This window comes from Salmo salar, chromosome 02, assembly GCF_965601325.2.
Source record: "Salmo salar chromosome 02, fSalSal1, whole genome shotgun sequence".
Taxonomy (NCBI): Eukaryota; Metazoa; Chordata; class Actinopteri; order Salmoniformes; family Salmonidae; genus Salmo; species Salmo salar.
In genome coordinates, this window is record NC_138292.1 from 11550991 (window position 1) to 11576275 (window position 25285).

Genomic DNA, 25285 nt, shown 5'->3' on the forward strand with positions numbered 1-25285 from the left:
CATTTTGTGTTGTTAAACTCATTAAATTACACACTTCTATGAGCACATTCACCAATTAACGTCACCACGGTAATCTTTAGTTGGAGTCCCACATAGAAGGATTCTGTCTTCTCACCCGGTAACCAACGCACTCCGACGCAAATAGCTGTTGTCTTGCACTTAATTCCTTCCTGGGAGCCAAAGTGGCTTCTACACTGTCAGGCTACAACAGCAGAACAGCCAGCAGATGGAAGATTGATTCTGTGGGTTTGTTGTATCCTCCACGGGGAAATGAAGCCTTCCCTTCGCTCTCTAGGGTTGTGTCCCAAATTGACAACCTATTCCCTCCCTACATAGTGCACTACTTTGGACCAGATGTAGTCCAAAAGTAGTGCACTATATAGGGAATAGGGTGCCATTTGGGACACAGCCTAGGTCTTCATCTGCCTCCTCTCTTCCCCCCATTAGCGTGCGGCGGCGGCAGCTAGGCAGTGATTATGTGACGGGTAAATGAGGGGGTGCCCAGGATGTTGGGGAGGAAATGGCAGGGTGTACAGCCTGGCCCAGCAGGGGGAATGTTAGCAGAGGCATGTTAAAGGCCACACAGGGCACCTGGTTAAGGCCAATGAGGGCATCGGGCTGGGGCACAGATGCTTCTAGGGAACTGGAGGAAAGCTGGTCTTGTTTGTTGTTGTACTAGGCTGTATGCAAAGTGTGCAGATAGTAATATTTGATAGATTTTTGTTTGGTGAATAGCAACCTTGAGGATGAAGACTGAATATTTAAGGCATTATTTCTGAGAGAGCATGTTGTATTTTAGTTACGAAACCTGAAACCAAAAAAAGTTATTTAAAAAAAAATCTGAGTTAAGTGTTAACGTCAATGTCTGTGTTCATCGCTTGACCATATAGTGATAGTAGTTTCAGATTATGAATCAGCGTGAAGCGAACCCGCGCACATGCGCAGACGCTGTGCGACTGTGAGAACCAAGTCTTGCATCTCGCTCATCTCAATTCTGCGGTGCTGCTCGTGGCTGCGTCATTTCACTGAGTCTACCTAAATATGCATCCGCACTTCTTTCCAAAGAAACTCAACACACTGTATTCATAAAACAAAACATTTGATTTATTATTTAACATCTCAAAATAATTGTAAAAAATGAAAAGCATAAAGAAAATAGTGATGAGAGAGAAGAGCAGTGACTTTGTATTGCTTTTGTTGCCCTTTTGGAAATAATATTTGTTAGTACATGCTGATTTGGGCATTGTAGCGACATGTAGAATACAACTACTTCACAAGGAAATGTTTTTTGTTACATGCATATTTTACTTGGTGGTCAATCCATGGCTTTACCACATCATGCAGACCAGTTCCTAACCCATTGTAACCCCACGGCAGGTAAAAAACAGCAAAATTATACCCTATTCCCTACATAGTACACTACCTGGTCAAAAGTAGTGCACAACGAGCAAATAAATAAGTATATTATTATAATAATAAATAATTCTCCACTCTCCATGTCCAACCAGGGAATGCACAACATACTACAGTATATAGATGGAATCTATAGTACATGACCAGCCTCTAAACACTATACACACCATAGATATAGAACTGTTCCATCTCTGTGATACACACGTTACATATCAGGGGAAACCACAACAGGAAAGCTGATGGTGCTATTGATGGTCTATATCATGGTCTAATTTCTTTTCAAAACCAGTGAAACATTCACAAAGACGATTCTCTAGAATAGGATACAACATCCTGTAGGTGGATACATGTACAGTTTATTACAATGTTGGGAAGCCATTTCTATAAGATGAACTAATACTGAAAGAAAAAGGCAAAGGCATTTTAACTGGACAAGAATGTTCAAAGGCAAAAGTGTTGACTTGGTGTATTGCTGTTTCTTTATAGTGCCAGATACAGAGACATGACAGGCAATGTAAGGATCTGATGCCTCAAGCTATGTCTCTGATTGTCCACAGCTAAGACCATAACTGTGACATAACCCTTCTACTACTGTTGAGGATGGTTTTATTACATTATCTGTAACATAACCTTTCTGCTGTTGAGGATGGTTTAATTACATTATCTATAACTGTGACATAACCCTTCTACTACTGTTGAGGATGGTTTATTACATTATCTATAACTGTAACATAACCCTTCTGCTGTTGAGGCTGGTTTTATTACATTATCTATAGCTGTAACATAACCCTTCTACTGTTGGGGATGGTGTATTACATTATCTATAACTGTAAAATAACCCTTCTGCTGTTCAGGATGGTTTATTACATTATCTATAACTGTAACATAACCCTTCTGCTGTTGAGGCTGGTTTTATTACATTATCTATAACTGTGACATAACCCTTCTACTACTGTTGAGGATGGTTTATTACATTATCTATAACTGTAACATAACCCTTCTGCTGTTGAGGCTGGTTTTATTACATTATCTATAGCTGTAACATAACCCTTCTACTGTTGAGGCTGGTTTTATTACATTATCTATAGCTGTAACATAACCCTTCTGCTGTTGAGGCTGGTTTTATTACATTATCTATAGCTGTAACATAACCCTTTTACTGTTGGGGATGGTGTATTACATTATCTATAACTGTAAAATAACCCTTCTGCTGTTCAGGATGGTTTATTACATTATCTATAACTGTAACATAACACTTCTACTGTTGAGGATGGTTTATTACATTATCTGTAGCTGTAAGGTTTATTACATTATCTATAACTGTAACAAAACCCTTCTGCTGTTGAGGATGGTTTTATTACCTCTCACTTTACTCAGAAAAAACATATACAAGAAACAGAATTTCAGTCATTGAGCCTATTTTGAATGCTAATTTTTTTCAGCATTTGGAAGTGATATTTATGCAATAATGACACACACACACACACACACACACACACACACACACACACACACACACACACACACACACACACACACACACACACACACACACACACACACACACACACACACACACGTTTCAATATAGTTGTTTAAACCCATTTAGCTTAATAACAGCAGTCTAGTGTGTGGTGGTCCTGCACTGGAGGTCTGTCAAGTGTAGTGTCTTGGTGTTCAGGTCCACAGAAGGTTGATGCTTTCATTCATTGTGTGTAGATAGATAATCAAGGTGTGGTCACCTGTTTGGAAGCAGATAACAACAACCTGAAGCTATCAATACAGAGTGACTGAAGCAGGGTCCGTATTCATAAAGCATCTCAGAGTAGGATCATTGGTGTAGTGGAGGGTAAACGCAATGTACCCATTTTTTTGGGGGAGGGCCCCAACAATGTACCCACCTTTCACAGAAAAATGCATTGAAAGAATAGGAAGCGTTACTTTTTTCACTGTGACCAGCGATCCAAGTTTATCCACCTATTTATCTACCAGGACATCACTGAGTAGGAGTGCTGATCTAGGTCTCTGTCCATTCATTATGATCCAAAAGGCTAAACTGATCCTAGATCAGCACTCCTATTCTGGGATCCTTTGATCAATACGGGTCCAGATCTATTTGTTAAACTGAGAAGCTCTTTGGTTACCTCTGCTCCATCGTTGCTCAGTATTCCAGTATGCCTTTTGGCGCCATCTTGTGGTTGGCCAGCACCACACAGTCATCGCTCTGTCGGCTCTGGCCAACCCTTTACCTCGGGCTTTCGTTCCAGCCCTGCATTAACCAACCTAATTCAACTCATCAAAGTCCTGCTGTGTGTGCAGCTGATTAATAGAATCCGGTGTGTGTGTGTGTGTGTGTGTGTGTGTGGGGGGGGGGGGGGGGGGTGGTGTGTGTGTGTGTGCGTGTGTGTGTGGGGGGGGGGGTGGTGTGTGTGTGTGTGTGTGTGTGTGTGTGTGTGTGTGGGGGGGGGGGTGGTGTGTGTGTGTGTGTGTGTGTGTGTGTGTGTGGGGGGGGGGTGGTGTGTGTGGTGTGTGTGTGGGGGGGGGGGGGGGGGTCTGTTAGAGCTGGGCTCTATAGGGTTGGCCAACACATGTTTCTCTAAGTTGATAACAGAGTCCTGAGGGGTGTTTCCAGAGACTAGCTGGTACCCTTCTCCTTGGTGGTCTGACGTTGAGGGGTGGAGAGAGGGAGGGAGGCAGGCTCAGAGAGTGTATGTGTGGTCTATCTATACACGGGGCTCCAGTCTGTGGGACAGCTCAAACAGAGTCTGCTGATTGTCAATGATGTGAAGGTAGTCGACATAGGCCTGCACCTCCGGACTGCTCTTCTGGGGCATCCCGTTCCCTAGGAGGTAAACCACAAAGTAAATATACACACACACTTACAGACACACACACACACACACACACACACACACACACACACACACACACACACACACTTACACACACTTACACACATGCTAGCTGAGCATTATCCATGACAGGAGATAGTTGTTGGTACACAGTCTTCATTACTGTAAGTGACTGTGTACCGTAGGGGGTTCTCAGCATTAATGACTCAATCAATTTACTATAGTAACACATAATGCTGTTATTGATGAACTGATGATCTAATTGGATACTGTTATTCTGCTGACTGCTGTAGTTGAGTCGTCTTTACTGTACAACAACTGTAGAAAGTCAACACTGTGACCTGTCTACTGTGTTATAGTGGATGACTGTAGAAAGTCAACACTGTGACCTGTCTACTGTGTTATAGTGGATGACTGTAGAAAGTCAACACTGTGACCTGTTTACTGTGTTATAGTGGATGACTGTAGAAAGTCGACACTGTAGAAAGTCAACACTGTGACCTGTCTACTGTGTTATAGTGGATGACTGTAGAAAGTCAACACTGTGACCTGTTTACTGTGTTATAGTGGATGACTGTAGAAAGTCAACACTGTGACCTGTTTACTGTGTTATAGTGGATGACTGTAGAAAGTCAACACTGTGACCTGTCTACTGTGTTATAGTGGATGACTGTAGAAAGTCAACACTGTGACCTGTTTACTGTGTTATAGTGGCTGACTGTAGAAAGTCAACACTGTGACCTGTTTACTGTGTTATAGTGGCTGACTGTAGAAAGTCAACACTGTGACCTGTCTACTGTGTTATAGTGGATGACTGTAGAAAGTCAACACTGTGACCTGTCTACTGTGTTATAGTGGATGACTGTCGAAAGTCAACACTGTGACCTGTTTACTGTGTTATAGTGTATGACTGTAGAAAGTCAACACTGTGACCTGTCTACTGTGTTATAGTGGATGACTGTAGAAAGTCAACACTGTGACCTGTCTACTGTGTTATAGTGGATGACTGTAGAAAGTCAACACTGTGACCTGTTTACTGTGTTATAGTGGCTGACTGTAGAAAGTCAACACTGTGACCTGTTTACTGTGTTATAGTGGATGACTGTAGAAAGTCAACACTGTGACCTGTTTACTGTGTTATAGTGGATGACTGTAGAAAGTCAACACTGTGACCTGTCTACTGTGTTATAGTGGCTGACTGTAGAAAGTCAACACTGTGACCTGTTTACTGTGTTATAGTGGATGACTGTAGAAAGTCAACACTGTGACCTGTTTACTGTGTTATAGTGGATGACTGTAGAAAGTCAACACTGTGACCTGTTTACTGTGTTATAGTGGCTGACTGTAGAAAGTCAACACTGTGACCTGTCTACTGTGTTATAGTGGCTGACTGTAGAAAGTCAACACTGTGACCTGTTTACTGTGTTATAGTGACTGACTGTAGAAAGTCAACACTGTGACCTGTTTACTGTGTTATAGTGGATGACTGTAGAAAGTCAACACTGTGACCTGTCTACTGTGATATAGTGGATGACTGTAGAAAGTCAACACTGTGACCTGTTTACTGTGTTATAGTGGATGACTGTAGAAAGTCAACACTGTGACCTGTCTACTGTGTTATAGTGGCTGACTGTAGAAAGTCAACACTGTGACCTGTTTACTGTGTTATAGTGGATGACTGTAGAAAGTCAACACTGTGACCTGTTTACTGTGTTATAGTGGATGACTGTAGAAAGTCAACACTGTGACCTGTTTACTGTGTTATAGTGGATGACTGTAGAAAGTCAACACTGTGACCTGTTTACTGTGTGTAAGTAATGACATGAGTATGGAGGTTCAAGGATAGCTCATCAAAGTTGATTGTCATTTCTGATCAAAGACTGTGTGAGAGTAAGACGCCACACACACACACACACACACACACACACACACACACACACACACACACTTCACCCACCCATGTGATCCTCCTGACAGTGTCTGATGAGACGCACCGTGTCGGCTATCATGTGCTGCAAGAGGAGATGGACACCATACACATCAAATACACATCCATCACATATTTTAGATGACCTGGTTCTGCGTTATAGACTGTCTATAGTTGAGGAAACATTGGGTACACTGACATGTTCAACCCCCTCCGTCATACTTGAGCAACTTACCAGCTTTTCAAAATTGACCAGGTTTTCGAGAAACGTTTTGTTGCCCTCGTGAATGAAGGTGATATCTAAGAGAAAGGGAACAATATAGCAGGGTTAAAATATTGAGTGCTAGATAATCGATCCTGATTTAGTTTAGCTCACAATATTTCTGTCTGCATTACAGACCACTGCAGGGTTCAGGAGGTGTGATGACAGTAACGTTACAGACCACTGCAGGGTTCAGGAGGGAGTGATGACAGTAACATTACAGACCACTGCAGGGTTCAGGAGGGAGTGATGACAGTAACATTACAGTAACATTACAGACCCCTGCAGGGTTCAGGAGGGAGTGATGACAGTAACATTACAGTAACATTACAGACCCCTGCAGGGTTCAGGAGGTAGTGATGACAGTAACATTACAGTAACATTACAGACCCCTGCAGGGTTCAGGAGGGAGTGATGACAGTAACAGTACAGACAACTGCAGGGTTCAGGAGGGAGTGATGACAGTAACATTACAGTAACATTACAGACCCCTGCAGGGTTCAGGAGGTAGTGATGACAGTAACATTACAGTAACATTACAGACCCCTGCAGGGTTCAGGAGGGAGTGATGACAGTAACATTACAGACCACTGCAGGGTTCAGGAGGGAGTGATGACAGTAACATTACAGTAACATTACAGACCCCTGCAGGGTTCAGGAGGTAGTGATGACAGTAACATTACAGACCACTGCAGGGTTCAGGAGGCAGTGATGACAGTAACATTACAGACCACTGCAGGGTTCAGGAGGGAGTGTTGACAGTAACATTACAGTAACATTACAGACCACTGCAGGGTTCAGGAGGGAGTGATGACAGTAACATTACAGTAACATTACAGACCACTGCAGGGTTCAGGAGGCAGTGATGACAGTAACATTACAGACCACTGCAGGTTTCAGGAGGCAGTGATGACAGTAACATTACAGTAACATTACAGACCACTGCAGGGTTCAGGAGGTCAGTGATGACAGTAACATGACAGTAACATTACAGTAACATTACAAGCCCCTGCAGGGTTCAGGAGGCAGTAATGACAGTAACATTACAGAAACATTAGACCACTGCAGGGTTCAGGAGGCAGTGATGACAGTAACATTACAGACCACTGCAGGGTTCAGGAGGCAGTGATGACAGTAACATGACAGTAACATTACAGACCACTGCAGGGTTCAGGAGGCAGTGATGACAGTAACATTACAGTAACATTACAGACCACTGCAGGGTTCAGGAGGGAGTGATGACAGTAACATGACAGTAACATTACAGGCCACTGCAGGGTTCAGGAGGCAGTGATGACAGTAACATTACAGTAACATTACAGACCACTGCAGGGTTCAGGAGGCAGTGATGACAGTAACATTACAGTAACATTACAGACCACTGCAGGGTTCAGGAGGGAGTGATGACAGTAACATGACAGTAACATTACAGACCACTGCAGGGTTCAGGAGGCAGTGATGACAGTAACATTACAGTAACATTACAGACCACTGCAGGGTTCAGCAGGCAGTGATGACAGTAACATTACAGTAACATTACAGACCACTGCAGGGTCCAGGAGACAGTGATGACAGTAACATTACAGACCCCTGCAGGGTTCAGAAGGTAGTGATGACAGTAACATTACAGACCACTGCAGGGTTCAGGAGGCAGTGATGACAGTAGCATTACAGACCCCTGCAGGGTTCAGGAGGCAGTGATGACAGTAACATTACAGTAACATTACAGACCACTGCAGGGTTCAGGAGGCAGTGATGACAGTAACATTACAGACCCCTACAGGGTTCAGGAGGGAGTGAAGACAGTAACATTACAGTAACATTACAGACCACTGCAGGGTTCAGGAGGTAGTGATGACAGTAACATTACAGACCCCTGCAGGGTTCAGGAGGGAGTGATGACAGTAACATTACAGACCACTGAAGGGTTCAGGAGGGAGTGATGACAGTAACATTACAGACCACTGCAGGGTTCAGGAGATAGTGATGACAGTAACATTACAGTAACATTACAGACCACTGCAGGGTTCAGGAGGCAGTGATGACAGTAACATTACAGAAACATTAGACCACTGCAGGGTTCAGGAGGCAGTGATGACAGTAACGTTACAGACCACTGCAGGGTTCAGGAGGCAGTGATGACAGTAACATGACAGTAACATTACAGACCACTGCAGGGTTCAGGAGGCAGTGATGACAGTAACATTACAGTAACATTACAGACCACTGCAGGGTTCAGGAGATAGTGATGACAGTAACATTACAGACCACTGCAGGGTTCAGGAGGTAGTGATGACAGTAACATTACAGTAACATTACAAACCCATGCAGGGTTCAGGAGGCAGTGATGACAGTAACATTACAGTAACATTACAGACCACTGCAGGGTCCAGGAGACAGTGATGACAGTAACATTACAGACCCCTGCAAGGTTCAGGAGGCAGTGATGACAGTAACATTACAGTAACATTACAGACCACTGCAGGGTTCAGGAGGCAGTGATGACAGTAACATTACAGACCACTGCAGGGTCCAGGAGACAGTGATGACAGTAACATTACAGACCCCTGCAGGGTTCAGGAGGCAGTGATGACAGTAACATTACAGTAACATTACAGACCACTGCAGGGTTCAGGAGGGAGTGATGACAGTAACATGACAGTAACATTACAGTAACATTACAAACCCCTGCAGGGTTCAGGAGGCAGTGATGACAGTAACATTACAGAAACATTAGACCACTGCAGGGTTCAGGAGGCAGTGATGACAGTAACATTACAGACCACTGCAGGGTTCAGGAGGCAGTGATGACAGTAACATGACAGTAACATTACAGACCACTGCAGGGTTCAGGAGGCAGTGATGACAGTAACATTACAGTAACATTACAGACCACTGCAGGGTTCAGGAGGGAGTGATGACAGTAACATGACAGTAACATTACAGACCACTGCAGGGTTCAGGAGGCAGTGATGACAGTAACATTACAGTAACATTACAGACCACTGCAGGGTTCAGGAGGCAGTGATGACAGTAACATTACAGACCCCTGCAGGGTTCAGGAGGTAGTGATGACAGTAACAATACAGACCACTGCAGGGTTCAGGAGGCAGTGATGACAGTAGCATTACAGACCCCTGCAGGGTTCAGGAGGCAGTGATGACAGTAACATTACAGTAACATTACAGACCACTGCAGGGTTCAGGAGGGAGTGATGATAGTAACATGACAGTAACATTACAGACCACTGCAGGGTTCAGGAGGCAGTGATGACAGTAACATTACAGTAACATTACAGACCACTGCAGGGTTCAGGAGGCAGTGATGACAGTAACATTACCGTAACATTACAGACCACTGCAGGGTCCAGGAGACAGTGATGACAGTAACATTACAGACCCCTGCAGGGTTCAGGAGGCAGTGATGACAGTAACATTACAGTGACATTACAGACCACTGCAGGGTTCAGGAGGGAGTGATGACAGTAACATGACAGTAACATTACAGTAACATTACAAACCCCTGCAGGGTTCAGGAGGCAGTGAAGACAGTAACATTACAGAAACATTAGACCACTGCAGGGTTCAGGAGGCAGTGATGACAGTAACATTACAGACCACTGCAGGGTTCAGGAGGCAGTGATGACAGTAACATGACAGTAACATTACAGACCACTGCAGGGTTCAGGAGGCAGTGATGACAGTAACATTACAGTAACATTACAGACCACTGCAGGGTTCAGGAGGCAGTGATGACAGTAACATGACAGTAACATTACAGACCACTGCAGGGTTCAGGAGGCAGTGATGACAGTAACATTACAGTAACATTACAGACCACTGCAGGGTCCAGGAGACAGTGATGACAGTAACATTACAGACCCCTGCAGGGTTCAGAAGGTAGTGATGACAGTAACATTACAGACCACTGCAGGGTTCAGGAGGCAGTGATGACAGTAACGTTACAGACCACTGCAGGGTTCAGGAGGCAGTGATGACAGTAACATTACAGTAACATTACAGACCACTGCAGGGTTCAGGAGGCAGTGATGACAGTAACATTACAGACCCCTGCAGGGTTCAGGAGGGAGTGAAGACAGTAACATTACAGTAACATTACAGACCACTGCAGGGTTCAGGAGGTAGTGATGACAGTAACATTACAGTAACATTACAGACCCCTGCAGGGTTCAGGAGGGAGTGATGACAGTAACATTACAGACCACTGCAGGGTTCAGGAGGGAGTGATGACAGTAACATTACAGACCACTGCAGGGTTCATGAGATAGTGATGACAGTAACATTACAGTAACATTACAGACCACTGCAGGGTTCAGGAGATAGTGATGACAGTAACATTACAGACCACTGCAGGGTTCAGGAGGTAGTGATGACAGTAACATTACAGTAACATTACAAACCCCTGCAGGGTTCAGGAGGCAGTGATGACAGTAACATTACAGAAACATTAGACCACTGCAGGGTTCAGGAGGCAGTGATGACAGTAACATTACAGACCACTGCAGGGTTCAGGAGGCAGTGATGACAGTAACATGACAGTAACATTACAGACCACTGCAGGGTTCAGGAGGCAGTGATGACAGTAACATTACAGTAACATTACAGACCACTGCAGGGTTCAGGAGGGAGTGATGACAGTAACATGACAGTAACATTACAGACCACTGCAGGGTTCAGGAGGCAGTGATGACAGTAACATTACAGTAACGTTACAGACCACTGCAGGGTTCAGGAGGCAGTGATGACAGTAACATTACAGACCCCTGCAGGGTTCAGGAGGTAGTGATGACAGTAACAATACAGACCACTGCAGGGTTCAGGAGGCAGTGATGACAGTAGCATTACAGACCCCTGCAGGGTTCAGGAGGCAGTGATGACAGTAACATTACAGTAACATTACAGACCACTGCAGGGTTCAGGAGGGAGTGATGATAGTAACATGACAGTAACATTACAGACCACTGCAGGGTTCAGGAGGCAGTGATGACAGTAACATTACAGTAACATTACAGACCACTGCAGGGTTCAGGAGGCAGTGATGACAGTAACATTACAGTAACATTACAGACCACTGCAGGGTTCAGGAGGGAGTGATGACAGTAACATGACAGTAACATTACAGTAACATTACAAACCCCTGCAGGGTTCAGGAGGCAGTGATGACAGTAACATTACAGAAATATTAGACCACTGCAGGGTTCAGGAGGCAGTGATGACAGTAACATTACAGACCACTGCAGGGTTCAGGAGGCAGTGATGACAGTAACATGACAGTAACATTACAGACCCCTGCAGGGTTCAGGAGGCAGTGATGACAGTAACATTACAGTGACATTACAGACCACTGCAGGGTTCAGGAGGGAGTGATGACAGTAACATGACAGTAACATTACAGTAACATTACAAACCCCTGCAGGGTTCAGGAGGCAGTGAAGACAGTAACATTACAGAAACATTAGACCACTGCAGGGTTCAGGAGGCAGTGATGACAGTAACATTACAGACCACTGCAGGGTTCAGGAGGCAGTGATGACAGTAACATGACAGTAACATTACAGACCACTGCAGGGTTCAGGAGGCAGTGATGACAGTAACATTACAGTAACATTACAGACCACTGCAGGGTTCAGGAGGCAGTGATGACAGTAACATGACAGTAACATTACAGACCACTGCAGGGTTCAGGAGGCAGTGATGACAGTAACATTACAGTAACATTACAGACCACTGCAGGGTCCAGGAGACAGTGATGACAGTAACATTACAGACCCCTGCAGGGTTCAGAAGGTAGTGATGACAGTAACATTACAGACCACTGCAGGGTTCAGGAGGCAGTGATGACAGTAACGTTACAGACCACTGCAGGGTTCAGGAGGCAGTGATGACAGTAACATTACAGTAACATTACAGACCACTGCAGGGTTCAGGAGGCAGTGATGACAGTAACATTACAGACCCCTGCAGGGTTCAGGAGGGAGTGAAGACAGTAACATTACAGTAACATTACAGACCACTGCAGGGTTCAGGAGGTAGTGATGACAGTAACATTACAGTAACATTACAGACCCCTGCAGGGTTCAGGAGGGAGTGATGACAGTAACATTACAGACCACTGCAGGGTTCAGGAGGGAGTGATGACAGTAACATTACAGACCACTGCAGGGTTCATGAGATAGTGATGACAGTAACATTACAGTAACATTACAGACCACTGCAGGGTTCAGGAGATAGTGATGACAGTAACATTACAGACCACTGCAGGGTTCAGGAGGTAGTGATGACAGTAACATTACAGTAACATTACAAACCCCTGCAGGGTTCAGGAGGCAGTGATGACAGTAACATTACAGAAACATTAGACCACTGCAGGGTTCAGGAGGCAGTGATGACAGTAACATTACAGACCACTGCAGGGTTCAGGAGGCAGTGATGACAGTAACATGACAGTAACATTACAGACCACTGCAGGGTTCAGGAGGCAGTGATGACAGTAACATTACAGTAACATTACAGACCACTGCAGGGTTCCGGAGGCAGTGATGACAGTAACATTACAGTAACATTACAGACCACTGCAGGGTCCAGGAGACAGTGATGACAGTAACATTACAGACCACTGCAGGGTTCAGGAGGCAGTGATGACAGTAACATTACAGTAACATTACAGACCACTGCAGGGTTCAGGAGGGAGTGATGACAGTAACATGACAGTAACATTACAGTAACATTACAAACCGCTGCAGGGTTCAGGAGGCAGTGATGACAGTAACATTACAGAAATATTAGACCACTGCAGGGTTCAGGAGGCAGTGATGACAGTAACATTACAGACCACTGCAGGGTTCAGGAGGCAGTGATGACAGTAACATGACAGTAACATTACAGACCACTGCAGGGTTCAGGAGGCAGTGATGACAGTAACATTACAGTAACATTACAGACCACTGCAGGGTCCAGGAGACAGTGATGACAGTAACATTACAGACCCCTGCAGGGTTCAGAAGGTAGTGATGACAGTAACATTACAGACCACTGCAGGGTTCAGGAGGCAGTGATGACAGTAGCATTACAGACCCCTGCAGGGTTCAGGAGGCAGTGATGACAGTAACATTACAGTAACATTACAGACCACTGCAGGGTTCAGGAGGCAGTGATGACAGTAACATTACAGACCCCTACAGGGTTCAGGAGGGAGTGAAGACAGTAACATTACAGTAACATTACAGACCACTGCAGGGTTCAGGAGGTAGTGATGACAGTAACATTACAGACCCCTGCAGGGTTCAGGAGGGAGTGATGACAGTAACATTACAGACCACTGAAGGGTTCAGGAGGGAGTGATGACAGTAACATTACAGACCACTGCAGGGTTCAGGAGATAGTGATGACAGTAACATTACAGTAACATTACAGACCACTGCAGGGTTCAGGAGGTAGTGATGACAGTAACATTACAGTAACATTACAAACCCCTGCAGGGTTCAGGAGGCAGTGATGACAGTAACATTACAGAAACATTAGACCACTGCAGGGTTCAGGAGGCAGTGATGACAGTAACGTTACAGACCACTGCAGGGTTCAGGAGGCAGTGATGACAGTAACATGACAGTAACATTACAGACCACTGCAGGGTTCAGGAGGCAGTGATGACAGTAACATTACAGTAACATTACAGACCACTGCAGGGTTCAGGAGATAGTGATGACAGTAACATTACAGACCACTGCAGGGTTCAGGAGGTAGTGATGACAGTAACATTACAGTAACATTACAAACCCATGCAGGGTTCAGGAGGCAGTGATGACAGTAACATTACAGTAACATTACAGACCACTGCAGGGTCCAGGAGACAGTGATGACAGTAACATTACAGACCCCTGCAAGGTTCAGGAGGCAGTGATGACAGTAACATTACAGTAACATTACAGACCACTGCAGGGTTCAGGAGGCAGTGATGACAGTAACATTACAGACCACTGCAGGGTCCAGGAGACAGTGATGACAGTAACATTACAGACCCCTGCAGGGTTCAGGAGGCAGTGATGACAGTAACATTACAGTAACATTACAGACCACTGCAGGGTTCAGGAGGGAGTGATGACAGTAACATGACAGTAACATTACAGTAACATTACAAACCCCTGCAGGGTTCAGGAGGCAGTGATGACAGTAACATTACAGAAACATTAGACCACTGCAGGGTTCAGGAGGCAGTGATGACAGTAACATTACAGACCACTGCAGGGTTCAGGAGGCAGTGATGACAGTAACATGACAGTAACATTACAGACCACTGCAGGGTTCAGGAGGCAGTGATGACAGTAACATTACAGTAACATTACAGACCACTGCAGGGTTCAGGAGGGAGTGATGACAGTAACATGACAGTAACATTACAGACCACTGCAGGGTTCAGGAGGCAGTGATGACAGTAACATTACAGTAACGTTACAGACCACTGCAGGGTTCAGGAGGCAGTGATGACAGTAACATTACAGACCCCTGCAGGGTTCAGGAGGTAGTGATGACAGTAACAATACAGACCACTGCAGGGTTCAGGAGGCAGTGATGACAGTAGCATTACAGACCCCTGCAGGGTTCAGGAGGCAGTGATGACAGTAACATTACAGTAACATTACAGACCACTGCAGGGTTCAGGAGGGAGTGATGATAGAAACATGACAGTAACATTACAGACCACTGCAGGGTTCAGGAGGCAGTGATGACAGTAACATTACAGTAACATTACAGACCACTGCAGGGTTCAGGAGGCAGTGATGACAGTAACATTACCGTAACATTACAGACCACTGCAGGGTCCAGGAGACAGTGATGACAGTAACATTACAGACCCCTGCAGGGTTCAGGAGGCAGTGATGACAGTAACATTACAGTGACATTACAGACCACTGCAGGGTTCAGGAGGGAGTGATGACAGTAACATGACAGTAACATTACAGTAACATTACAAACCCCTGCAGGGTTCAGGAGGCAGTGAAGACAGTAACATTACAGAAACATTAGACCACTGCAGGGTTCAGGAGGCAGTGATGACAGTAACATTACAGACCACTGCAGGGTTCAGGAGGCAGTGATGACAGTAACATGACAGTAACATTACAGACCACTGCAGGGTTCAGGAGGCAGTGATGACAGTAACATTACAGTAACATTACAGACCACTGCAGGGTTCAGGAGGCAGTGATGACAGTAACATGACAGTAACATTACAGACCACTGCAGGGTTCAGGAGGCAGTGATGACAGTAACATTACAGTAACATTACAGACCACTGCAGGGTCCAGGAGACAGTGATGACAGTAACATTACAGACCCCTGCAGGGTTCAGAAGGTAGTGATGACAGTAACATTACAGACCACTGCAGGGTTCAGGAGGCAGTGATGACAGTAACGTTACAGACCACTGCAGGGTTCAGGAGGCAGTGATGACAGTAACATTACAGTAACATTACAGACCACTGCAGGGTTCAGGAGGCAGTGATGACAGTAACATTACAGCCCCTGCAGGGTTCAGGAGGGAGTGAAGACAGTAACATTACAGTAACATTACAGACCACTGCAGGGTTCAGGAGGTAGTGATGACAGTAACATTACAGTAACATTACAGACCCCTGCAGGGTTCAGGAGGGAGTGATGACAGTAACATTACAGACCACTGCAGGGTTCAGGAGGGAGTGATGACAGTAACATTACAGACCACTGCAGGGTTCATGAGATAGTGATGACAGTAACATTACAGTAACATTACAGACCACTGCAGGGTTCAGGAGATAGTGATGACAGTAACATTACAGACCACTGCAGGGTTCAGGAGGTAGTGATGACAGTAACATTACAGTAACATTACAAACCCCTGCAGGGTTCAGGAGGCAGTGATGACAGTAACATTACAGAAACATTAGACCACTGCAGGGTTCAGGAGGCAGTGATGACAGTAACATTACAGACCACTGCAGGGTTCAGGAGGCAGTGATGACAGTAACATGACAGTAACATTACAGACCACTGCAGGGTTCAGGAGGCAGTGATGACAGTAACATTACAGTAACATTACAGACCACTGCAGGGTTCCGGAGGCAGTGATGACAGTAACATTACAGTAACATTACAGACCACTGCAGGGTCCAGGAGACAGTGATGACAGTAACATTACAGACCACTGCAGGGTTCAGGAGGCAGTGATGACAGTAACATTACAGTAACATTACAGACCACTGCAGGGTTCAGGAGGGAGTGATGACAGTAACATGACAGTAACATTACAGTAACATTACAAACCCCTGCAGGGTTCAGGAGGCAGTGATGACAGTAACATTACAGAAATATTAGACCACTGCAGGGTTCAGGAGGCAGTGATGACAGTAACATTACAGACCACTGCAGGGTTCAGGAGGCAGTGATGACAGTAACATGACAGTAACATTACAGACCACTGCAGGGTTCAGGAGGCAGTGATGACAGTAACATTACAGTAACATTACAGACCACTGCAGGGTTCAGCAGGGAGTGATGACAGTAACATGACAGTAACATTACAGACCACTGCAGGGTTCAGGAGGCAGTGATGACAGTAACATTACAGTAACGTTACAGACCACTGCAGGGTTCAGGAGGCAGTGATGACAGTAACATTACAGTAACATTACAGACCACTGCAGGGTCCAGGAGACAGTGATGACAGTAACATTACAGACCCCTGCAGGGTTCAGGAGGTAGTGATGACAGTAACATTACAGACCACTGCAGGGTTCAGGAGGCAGTGATGACAGTAGCATTACAGACCCCTGCAGGGTTCAGGAGGCAGTGATGACAGTAACATTACAGACCACTGCAGGTTTCAGGAGGCAGTGATGACAGTAACATTACAGTAACATTACAGACCACTGCAGGGTTCAGGAGGGAGTGATGACAGTAACATTACAGTAACATTACAGACCCCTGCAGGGTTCAGGAGGGAGTGATGACAGTAACATTACAGACCACTGCATGGTTCAGGCGGGCGTGATGACAGTAACATTACAGACCCCTGCAGGGTTCAGGAGGCAGTGATGACAGTAACATTACAGACCACTGCAGGGTTCAGGAGGCAGTGATGACAGTAACATTACAGTAACATTACAGACCACTGCAGGGTTCAGGAGGGAGTGATGACAGTAACATTACAGTAAAATTACAGACCCCTGCAGGGTTCAGGAGGGAGTGATGACAGTAACATTACAGACCACTGCATGGTTCAGGCGGGCGTGATGACAGTAACATTACAGACCACTGCAGGGTTCAGGAGATAGTGATGACAGTAACATTACAGTAACATTACAGACCACTGCAGGGTTCAGGAGGGAGTGATGACAGTAACATTACAGTAACATTACAAACCCCTGCAGGGTTCAGGAGGCAGTGATGACAGTAACATTACAGAAACATTAGACCACTGCAGGGTTCAGGAGGCAGTGATGACAGTAACATTACAGACCACTGCAGGGTTCAGGAGGCAGTGATGACAGTAACATTACAGACCCCTGCAGGGTTCAGGAGGGAGTGAAGACAGTAACATTACAGTAACATTACAGACCACTGCAGGGTTCAGGAGGTAGTGATGACAGTAACATTACAGTAACATTACAGACCCCTGCAGGGTTCAGGAGGGAGTGATGACAGTAACATTACAGACCACTGCAGGGTTCAAGAGGGAGTGATGACAGTAACATTACAGACCACTGCAGGGTTCATGAGATAGTGATGACAGTAACATTACAGTAACATTACAGACCACTGCAGGGTTCAGGAGATAGTGATGACAGTAACATTACAGACCACTGCAGGGTTCAGGAGGTAGTGATGACAGTAACATTACAGTAACATTACAAACCCCTGCAGGGTTCAGGAGGCAGTGATGACAGTAACATTACAGAAACATTAGACCACTGCAGGGTTCAGGAGGCAGTGATGACAGTAACATTACAGACCACTGCAGGGTTCAGGAGGCAGTGATGACAGTAACATTACAGACCACTGCAGGGTTCAGGAGGCAGTGATGACAGTAACATTACAGTAACATTACAGACCACTGCAGGGTTCAGGAGGGAGTGATGACAGTAACATGACAGTAACATTACAGTAACATTACAAACCCCTGCAGGGTTCAGGAGGCAGTGATGACAGTAACATTACAGAAATATTAGACCACTGCAGGGTTCAGGAGGCAGTGATGACAGTAACATTACAGACCACTGCAGGGTTCAGGAGGCAGTGATGACAGTAACATGACAGTAACATTACAGACCACTGCAGGGTTCAGGAGGCAGTGATGACAGTAACATTACAGTAACATTACAGACCACTGCAGGGTTCAGGAGGGAGTGATGACAGTAACATGACAGTAACATTACAGACCACTGCAGGGTTCAGGAGGCAGTGATGACAGTAACATTACAGTAACGTTACAGACCACTGCAGGGTTCCGGAGGCAGTGATGACAGTAACATTACAGTAACATTACAGACCACTGCAGGGTTCAGGAGGCAGTGATGACAGTAGCATTACAGACCCCTGCAGGGTTCAGGAGGCAGTGATGACAGTAACATTACAGACCACTGCAGGTTTCAGGAGGCAGTGATGACAGTAACATTACAGTAACATTACAGACCACTGCAGGGTTCAGGAGGGAGTGATGACAGTAACATGACAGTAACATTACAGTAACATTACAAGCCCCTGCAGGGTTCAGGAGGCAGTGATGACAGTAACATGACAGTAACATTACAGACCACTGCAGGGTTCAGGAGAAAGTGATGACAGTAACATTACAGTAACATTACAGACCACTGCAGGGTTCAGGAGGGAGTGATGACAGTAACATGACAGTAACATTACAGGCCACTGCAGGGTTCAGGAGGCAGTGATGACAGTAACATTACAGTAACATTACAGACCACTGCAAGGTTCAGGAGGCAGTGATGACAGTAACATTACAGACCACTGCAGGGTTCAGGAGGCAGTGATGACAGTAACATGACAGTAACATTACAGACCACTGCAGGGTTCAGGAGGCAGTGATGACAGTAACATTACAGTAACATTACAGACCACTGCAGGGTTCAGGAGGCAGTGATGACAGTAACATTACAGTAACATTACAGACCACTGCAGGGTCCAGGAGACAGTGATGACAGTAACATTACAGACCACTGCAGGGTTCAGGAGGCAGTGATGACAGTAACATTACAGTAACATTACAGACCACTGCAGGGTTCAGGAGGGAGTGATGACAGTAACATGACAGTAACATTACAGTAACATTACAAACCCCTGCAGGGTTCAGGAGGCAGTGATGACAGTAACATTACAGAAATATTAGACCACTGCAGGGTTCAGGATGCAGTGATGACAGTAACATTACAGACCACTGCAGGGTTCAGGAGGCAGTGATGACAGTAACATGACAGTAACATTACAGACCACTGCAGGGTTCAGGAGGCAGTGATGACAGTAACATTACAGTAACATTACAGACCACTGCAGGGTTCAGGAGGGAGTGATGACAGTAACATGACAGTAACATTACAGACCACTGCAGGGTTCAGGAGGCAGTGATGACAGTAACATTACAGTAACGTTACAGACCACTGCAGGGTTCAGGAGGCAGTGATGACAGTAACATTACAGTAACATTACAGACCACTGCAGGGTCCAGGAGACAGTGATGACAGTAACATTACAGACCCCTGCAGGGTTCAGGAGGTAGTGATGACAGTAACATTACAGACCACTGCAGGGTTCAGGAGGCAGTGATGACAGTAGCATTACAGACCCCTGCAGGGTTCAGGAGGCAGTGATGACAGTAACATTACAGACCACTGCAGGTTTCAGGAGGCAGTGATGACAGTAACATTACAGTAACAGTACAGACCACTGCAGGGTTCAGGAGGGAGTGATGACAGTAACATTACAGTAACATTACAGACCCCTGCAGGGTTCAGGAGGGAGTGATGACAGTAACATTACAGACCACTGCATGGTTCAGGCGGGCGTGATGACAGTAACATTACAGACCCCTGCAGGGTTCAGGAGGCAGTGATGACAGTAACATTACAGACCACTGCAGGGTTCAGGAGGCAGTGATGACAGTAACATTACAGTAACATTACAGACCACTGCAGGGTTCAGGAGGGAGTGATGACAGTAACATTACAGTAAAATTACAGACCCCTGCAGGGTTCAGGAGGGAGTGATGACAGTAACATTACAGACCACTGCATGGTTCAGGCGGGCGTGATGACAGTAACATTACAGACCACTGCAGGGTTCAGGAGATAGTGATGACAGTAACATTACAGTAACATTACAGACCACTGCAGGGTTCAGGAGGGAGTGATGACAGTAACATTACAGTAACATTACAAACCCCTGCAGGGTTCAGGAGGCAGTGATGACAGTAACATTACAGAAACATTAGACCACTGCAGGGTTCAGGAGGCAGTGATGACAGTAACATTACAGACCACTGCAGGGTTCCGGAGGCAGTGATGACAGTAACATTACAGACCCCTGCAGGGTTCAGGAGGGAGTGAAGACAGTAACATTACAGTAACATTACAGACCACTGCAGGGTTCAGGAGGTAGTGATGACAGTAACATTACAGTAACATTACAGACCCCTGCAGGGTTCAGGAGGGAGTGATGACAGTAACATTACAGACCACTGCAGGGTTCAGGAGGGAGTGATGACAGTAACATTACAGACCACTGCAGGGTTCATGAGATAGTGATGACAGTAACATTACAGTAACATTACAGACCACTGCAGGGTTCAGGAGATAGTGATGACAGTAACATTACAGACCACTGCAGGGTTCAGGAGGTAGTGATGACAGTAACATTACAGTAACATTACAAACCCCTGCAGGGTTCAGGAGGCAGTGATGACAGTAACATTACAGAAACATTAGACCACTGCAGGGTTCAGGAGGCAGTGATGACAGTAACATTACAGACCACTGCAGGGTTCAGGAGGCAGTGATGACAGTAACATGACAGTAACATTACAGAAAACTGCAGGGTTCAGGAGGCAGTGATGACAGTAACATTACAGTAACATTACAGACCACTGCAGGGTTCAGGAGGCAGTGATGACAGTAACATTACAGTAACATTACAGAACACTGCAGGGTCAAGGAGACAGTGATGACAGTAACATTACAGACCACTGCAGGGTTCAGGAGGTAGTGATGACAGTAACATTACAGTAACATTACAGACCACTGCAGGGTTCAGGAGGGAGTGATGACAGTAACATGACAGTAACATTACAGTAAAATTACAAACCCCAGCAGGGTTCAGGAGGCAGTGATGACAGTAACATTACAGAAATATTAGACCACTGCAGGGTTCAGGAGGCAGTGATGACAGTAACATTACAGACCACTGCAGGGTTCAGGAGGCAGTGATGACAGTAACATGACAGTAACATTACAGACCACTGCAGGGTTCAGGAGGCAGTGATGACAGTAACATTACAGTAACATTACAGACCACTGCAGGGTTCAGGAGGGAGTGATGACAGTAACATGACAGTAACATTACAGACCACTGCAGGGTTCAGGAGGCAGTGATGACAGTAACATTACAGTAACATTACAGACCACTGCAGGGTTCAGGAGGCAGTGATGACAGTAACATTACAGTAACATTACAGAACACTGCAGGGTCCAGGAGACAGTGATGACAGTAACATTACAGACCCCTGCAGGGTTCAGGAGGTAGTGATGACAGTAACATTACAGACCACTGCAGGGTTCAGGAGGCAGTGATGACAGTAGCATTACAGACCCCTGCAGGGTTCAGGAGGCAGTGATGACAGTAACATTACAGACCACTGCAGGTTTCAGGAGGCAGTGATGACAGTAACATTACAGTAACATTACAGACCACTGCAGGGTTCAGGAGGGAGTGATGACAGTAACATGACAGTAACATTACAGTAACATTACAAGCCCCTGCAGGGTTCAGGAGGCAGTAATGACAGTAACATTACAGAAACATTAGACCACTGCAGGGTTCAGGAGGCAGTGATGACAGTAACATTACAGACCACTGCAGGGTTCAGGAGGCAGTGATGACAGTAACATGACAGTAACATTACAGACCACTGCAGGGTTCAGGAGAAAGTGATGACAGTAACATTACAGTAACATTACAGACCACTGCAGGGTTCAGGAGGGAGTGATGACAGTAACATGACAGTAACATTACAGGCCACTGCAGGGTTCAGGAGGCAGTGATGACAGTAACATTACAGTAACATTACAGACCACTGCAAGGTTCAGGAGGCAGTGATGACAGTAACATTACAGTAACATTACAGACCACTGCAGGGTCCAGGAGACAGTGATGACAGTAACATTACAGACCCCTGCAAGGTTCAGGAGGCAGTGATGACAGTAACATGACAGTAACATTACAGACCACTGCAGGGTTCAGGAGGCAGTGATGACAGTAACATTACAGTAACATTACAGACCACTGCAAGGTTCAGGAGGGAGTGATGACGGTAACATGACAGTAACATTACAGACCACTGCAGGGTTCAGGAGGCAGTGATGACAGTAACATTACAGTGACATTACAGACCACTGCAGGGTTCAGGAGGCAGTGATGACAGTAACATTACAGTAACATTACAGACCACTGCAGGGTCCAGGAGACAGTGATGGCAGTAGCATTACAGACCCCTGCAGGGTTCAGGAGGCAGTGATGACAGTAACATTACAGTAACATTACAGACCACTGCAGGGTTCAGGAGGCAGTGATGACAGTAACATTACAGACCCCTGCAGGGTTCAGGAGGGAGTGAAGACAGTAACATTACAGTAACATTACAGACCACTGCAGGGTTCAGGAGGTAGTGATGACAGTAACATTACAGTAACATTACAGACCCCTGCAGGGTTCAGGAGGGAGTGATGACAGTAACATTACAGACCACTGCAGGGTTCAGGAGGGAGTGATGACAGTAACATTACAGTAACGTTACAGACCACTGCAGGGTTCAGGAGATAGTGATGACAGTAACATTACAGACTACTGCAGGGTTCAGGAGTTAGTGATGACAGTAACATTACAGTAACATTACAAACCCCTGCAGGGTTCAGGAGGCAGTGATGACAGTAACATTACAGAAACATTAGACCACTGCAGGGTTCAGGAGGCAGTGATGACAGTAACATTACAGACCACTGCAGGGTTCAGGAGGCAGTGATGACAGTAACATGACAGTAACATTACAGACCACTGCAGGGTTCAGGAGGCAGTGATGACAGTAACATTAAAGTAACATTACAGACCACTGCAGGGTTCAGGAGGCAGTGATGACAGTAACATTACAGTAACATTACAGACCACTGCAGGGTCCAGGAGACAGTGATGACAGTAGCATTACAGACCCCTGCAGGGTTCAGGAGGCAGTGATGACAGTAACATTACAGTAACATTACAGACCACTGCAGGGTTCAGGAGGCAGTGATGACAGTAACATTACAGACCCCTGCAGGGTTCAGGAGGGAGTGAAGACAGTAACATTACAGTAACATTACAGACCACTGCAGGGTTCAGGAGGTAGTGATGACAGTAACATTACAGTAACATTACAGACCCCTGCAGGGTTCAGGAGGGAGTGATGACAGTAACATTACAGACCACTGCAGGGTTCAGGAGGGAGTGATGACAGTAACATTACAGACCACTGCAGGGTTCAGGAGATAGTGATGACAGTAACATTACAGTAACATTACAGACCACTGCAGGGTTCAGGAGATAGTGATGACAGTAACATTACAGACTACTGCAGGGTTCAGGAGTTAGTGATGACAGTAACATTACAGTAACATTACAAACCCCTGCAGGGTTCAGGAGGCAGTGATGACAGTAACATTACAGAAACATTAGACCACTGCAGGGTTCAGGAGGCAGTGATGACAGTAACATTACAGTAACATTACAGACCACTGCAGGGTCCAGGAGACAGTGATGACAGTAGCATTACAGACCCCTGCAGGGTTCAGGAGGCAGTGATGACAGTAACATTACAGTAACATTACAGACCACTGCAGGGTTCAGGAGGCAGTGATGACAGTAACATTACAGACCCCTGCAGGGTTCAGGAGGGAGTGAAGACAGTAACATTACAGTAACATTACAGACCACTGCAGGGTTCAGGAGGTAGTGATGACAGTAACATTACAGTAACATTACAGACCCCTGCAGGGTTCAGGAGGGAGTGATGACAGTAACATTACAGACCACTGCAGGGTTCAGGAGGGAGTGATGACAGTAACATTACAGACCACTGCAGGGTTCAGGAGATAGTGATGACAGTAACATTACAGTAACATTACAGACCACTGCAGGGTTCAGGAGATAGTGATGACAGTAACATTACAGACTACTGCAGGGTTCAGGAGTTAGTGATGACAGTAACATTACAGTAACATTACAAACCCCTGCAGGGTTCAGGAGGCAGTGATGACAGTAACATTACAGAAACATTAGACCACTGCAGGGTTCAGGAGGCAGTGATGACAGTAACATTACAGACCACTGCAGGGTTCAGGAGTCAGTGATGACAGTAACATGACAGTAACATTACAGACCACTGCAGGGTTCAGGAGGCAGTGATGACAGTAACATTACAGTAACATTACAGACCACTGCAGGGTTCAGGAGATAGTGATGACAGTAACATTACAGACCACTGCAGGGTTCAGGAGGTAGTGATGACAGTAACATTACAGTA

At 45.7% G+C, this 25285-nt stretch overlaps 1 protein-coding gene and 1 long non-coding RNA gene across 2 annotated transcripts in view; both read right to left on the bottom strand.

The window, feature by feature from the left end:
- Nucleotides 1-1082: 1082 nt before the first annotated feature.
- Nucleotides 1083-3777, bottom strand: LOC123727835 (uncharacterized). Its single transcript, XR_006759763.2, has 2 exons — nt 3558-3777; nt 1083-3155 (listed from the first exon to the last, which is right to left on the bottom strand). It is a non-coding gene; the product is annotated as an uncharacterized LOC123727835 (long non-coding RNA).
- Nucleotides 3778-3945: 168 nt separating this feature from the next.
- LOC106605879 (rap guanine nucleotide exchange factor 5) overlaps nt 3946-25285 on the bottom strand; it is a 107207-nt gene continuing 85867 nt past the window's right edge. Inside the window, exons 16-18 of the mRNA XM_082959700.1 lie at nt 6428-6492; nt 6223-6277; nt 3946-4255 (exon numbers count right to left, since the gene is read on the bottom strand). Of these exons, the coding sequence (XP_082815826.1) occupies nt 4137-4255; nt 6223-6277; nt 6428-6492 (239 nt within the window). The 3' untranslated portion in view covers nt 3946-4136. The remainder of the gene's footprint in view (nt 4256-6222; nt 6278-6427; nt 6493-25285) is intronic.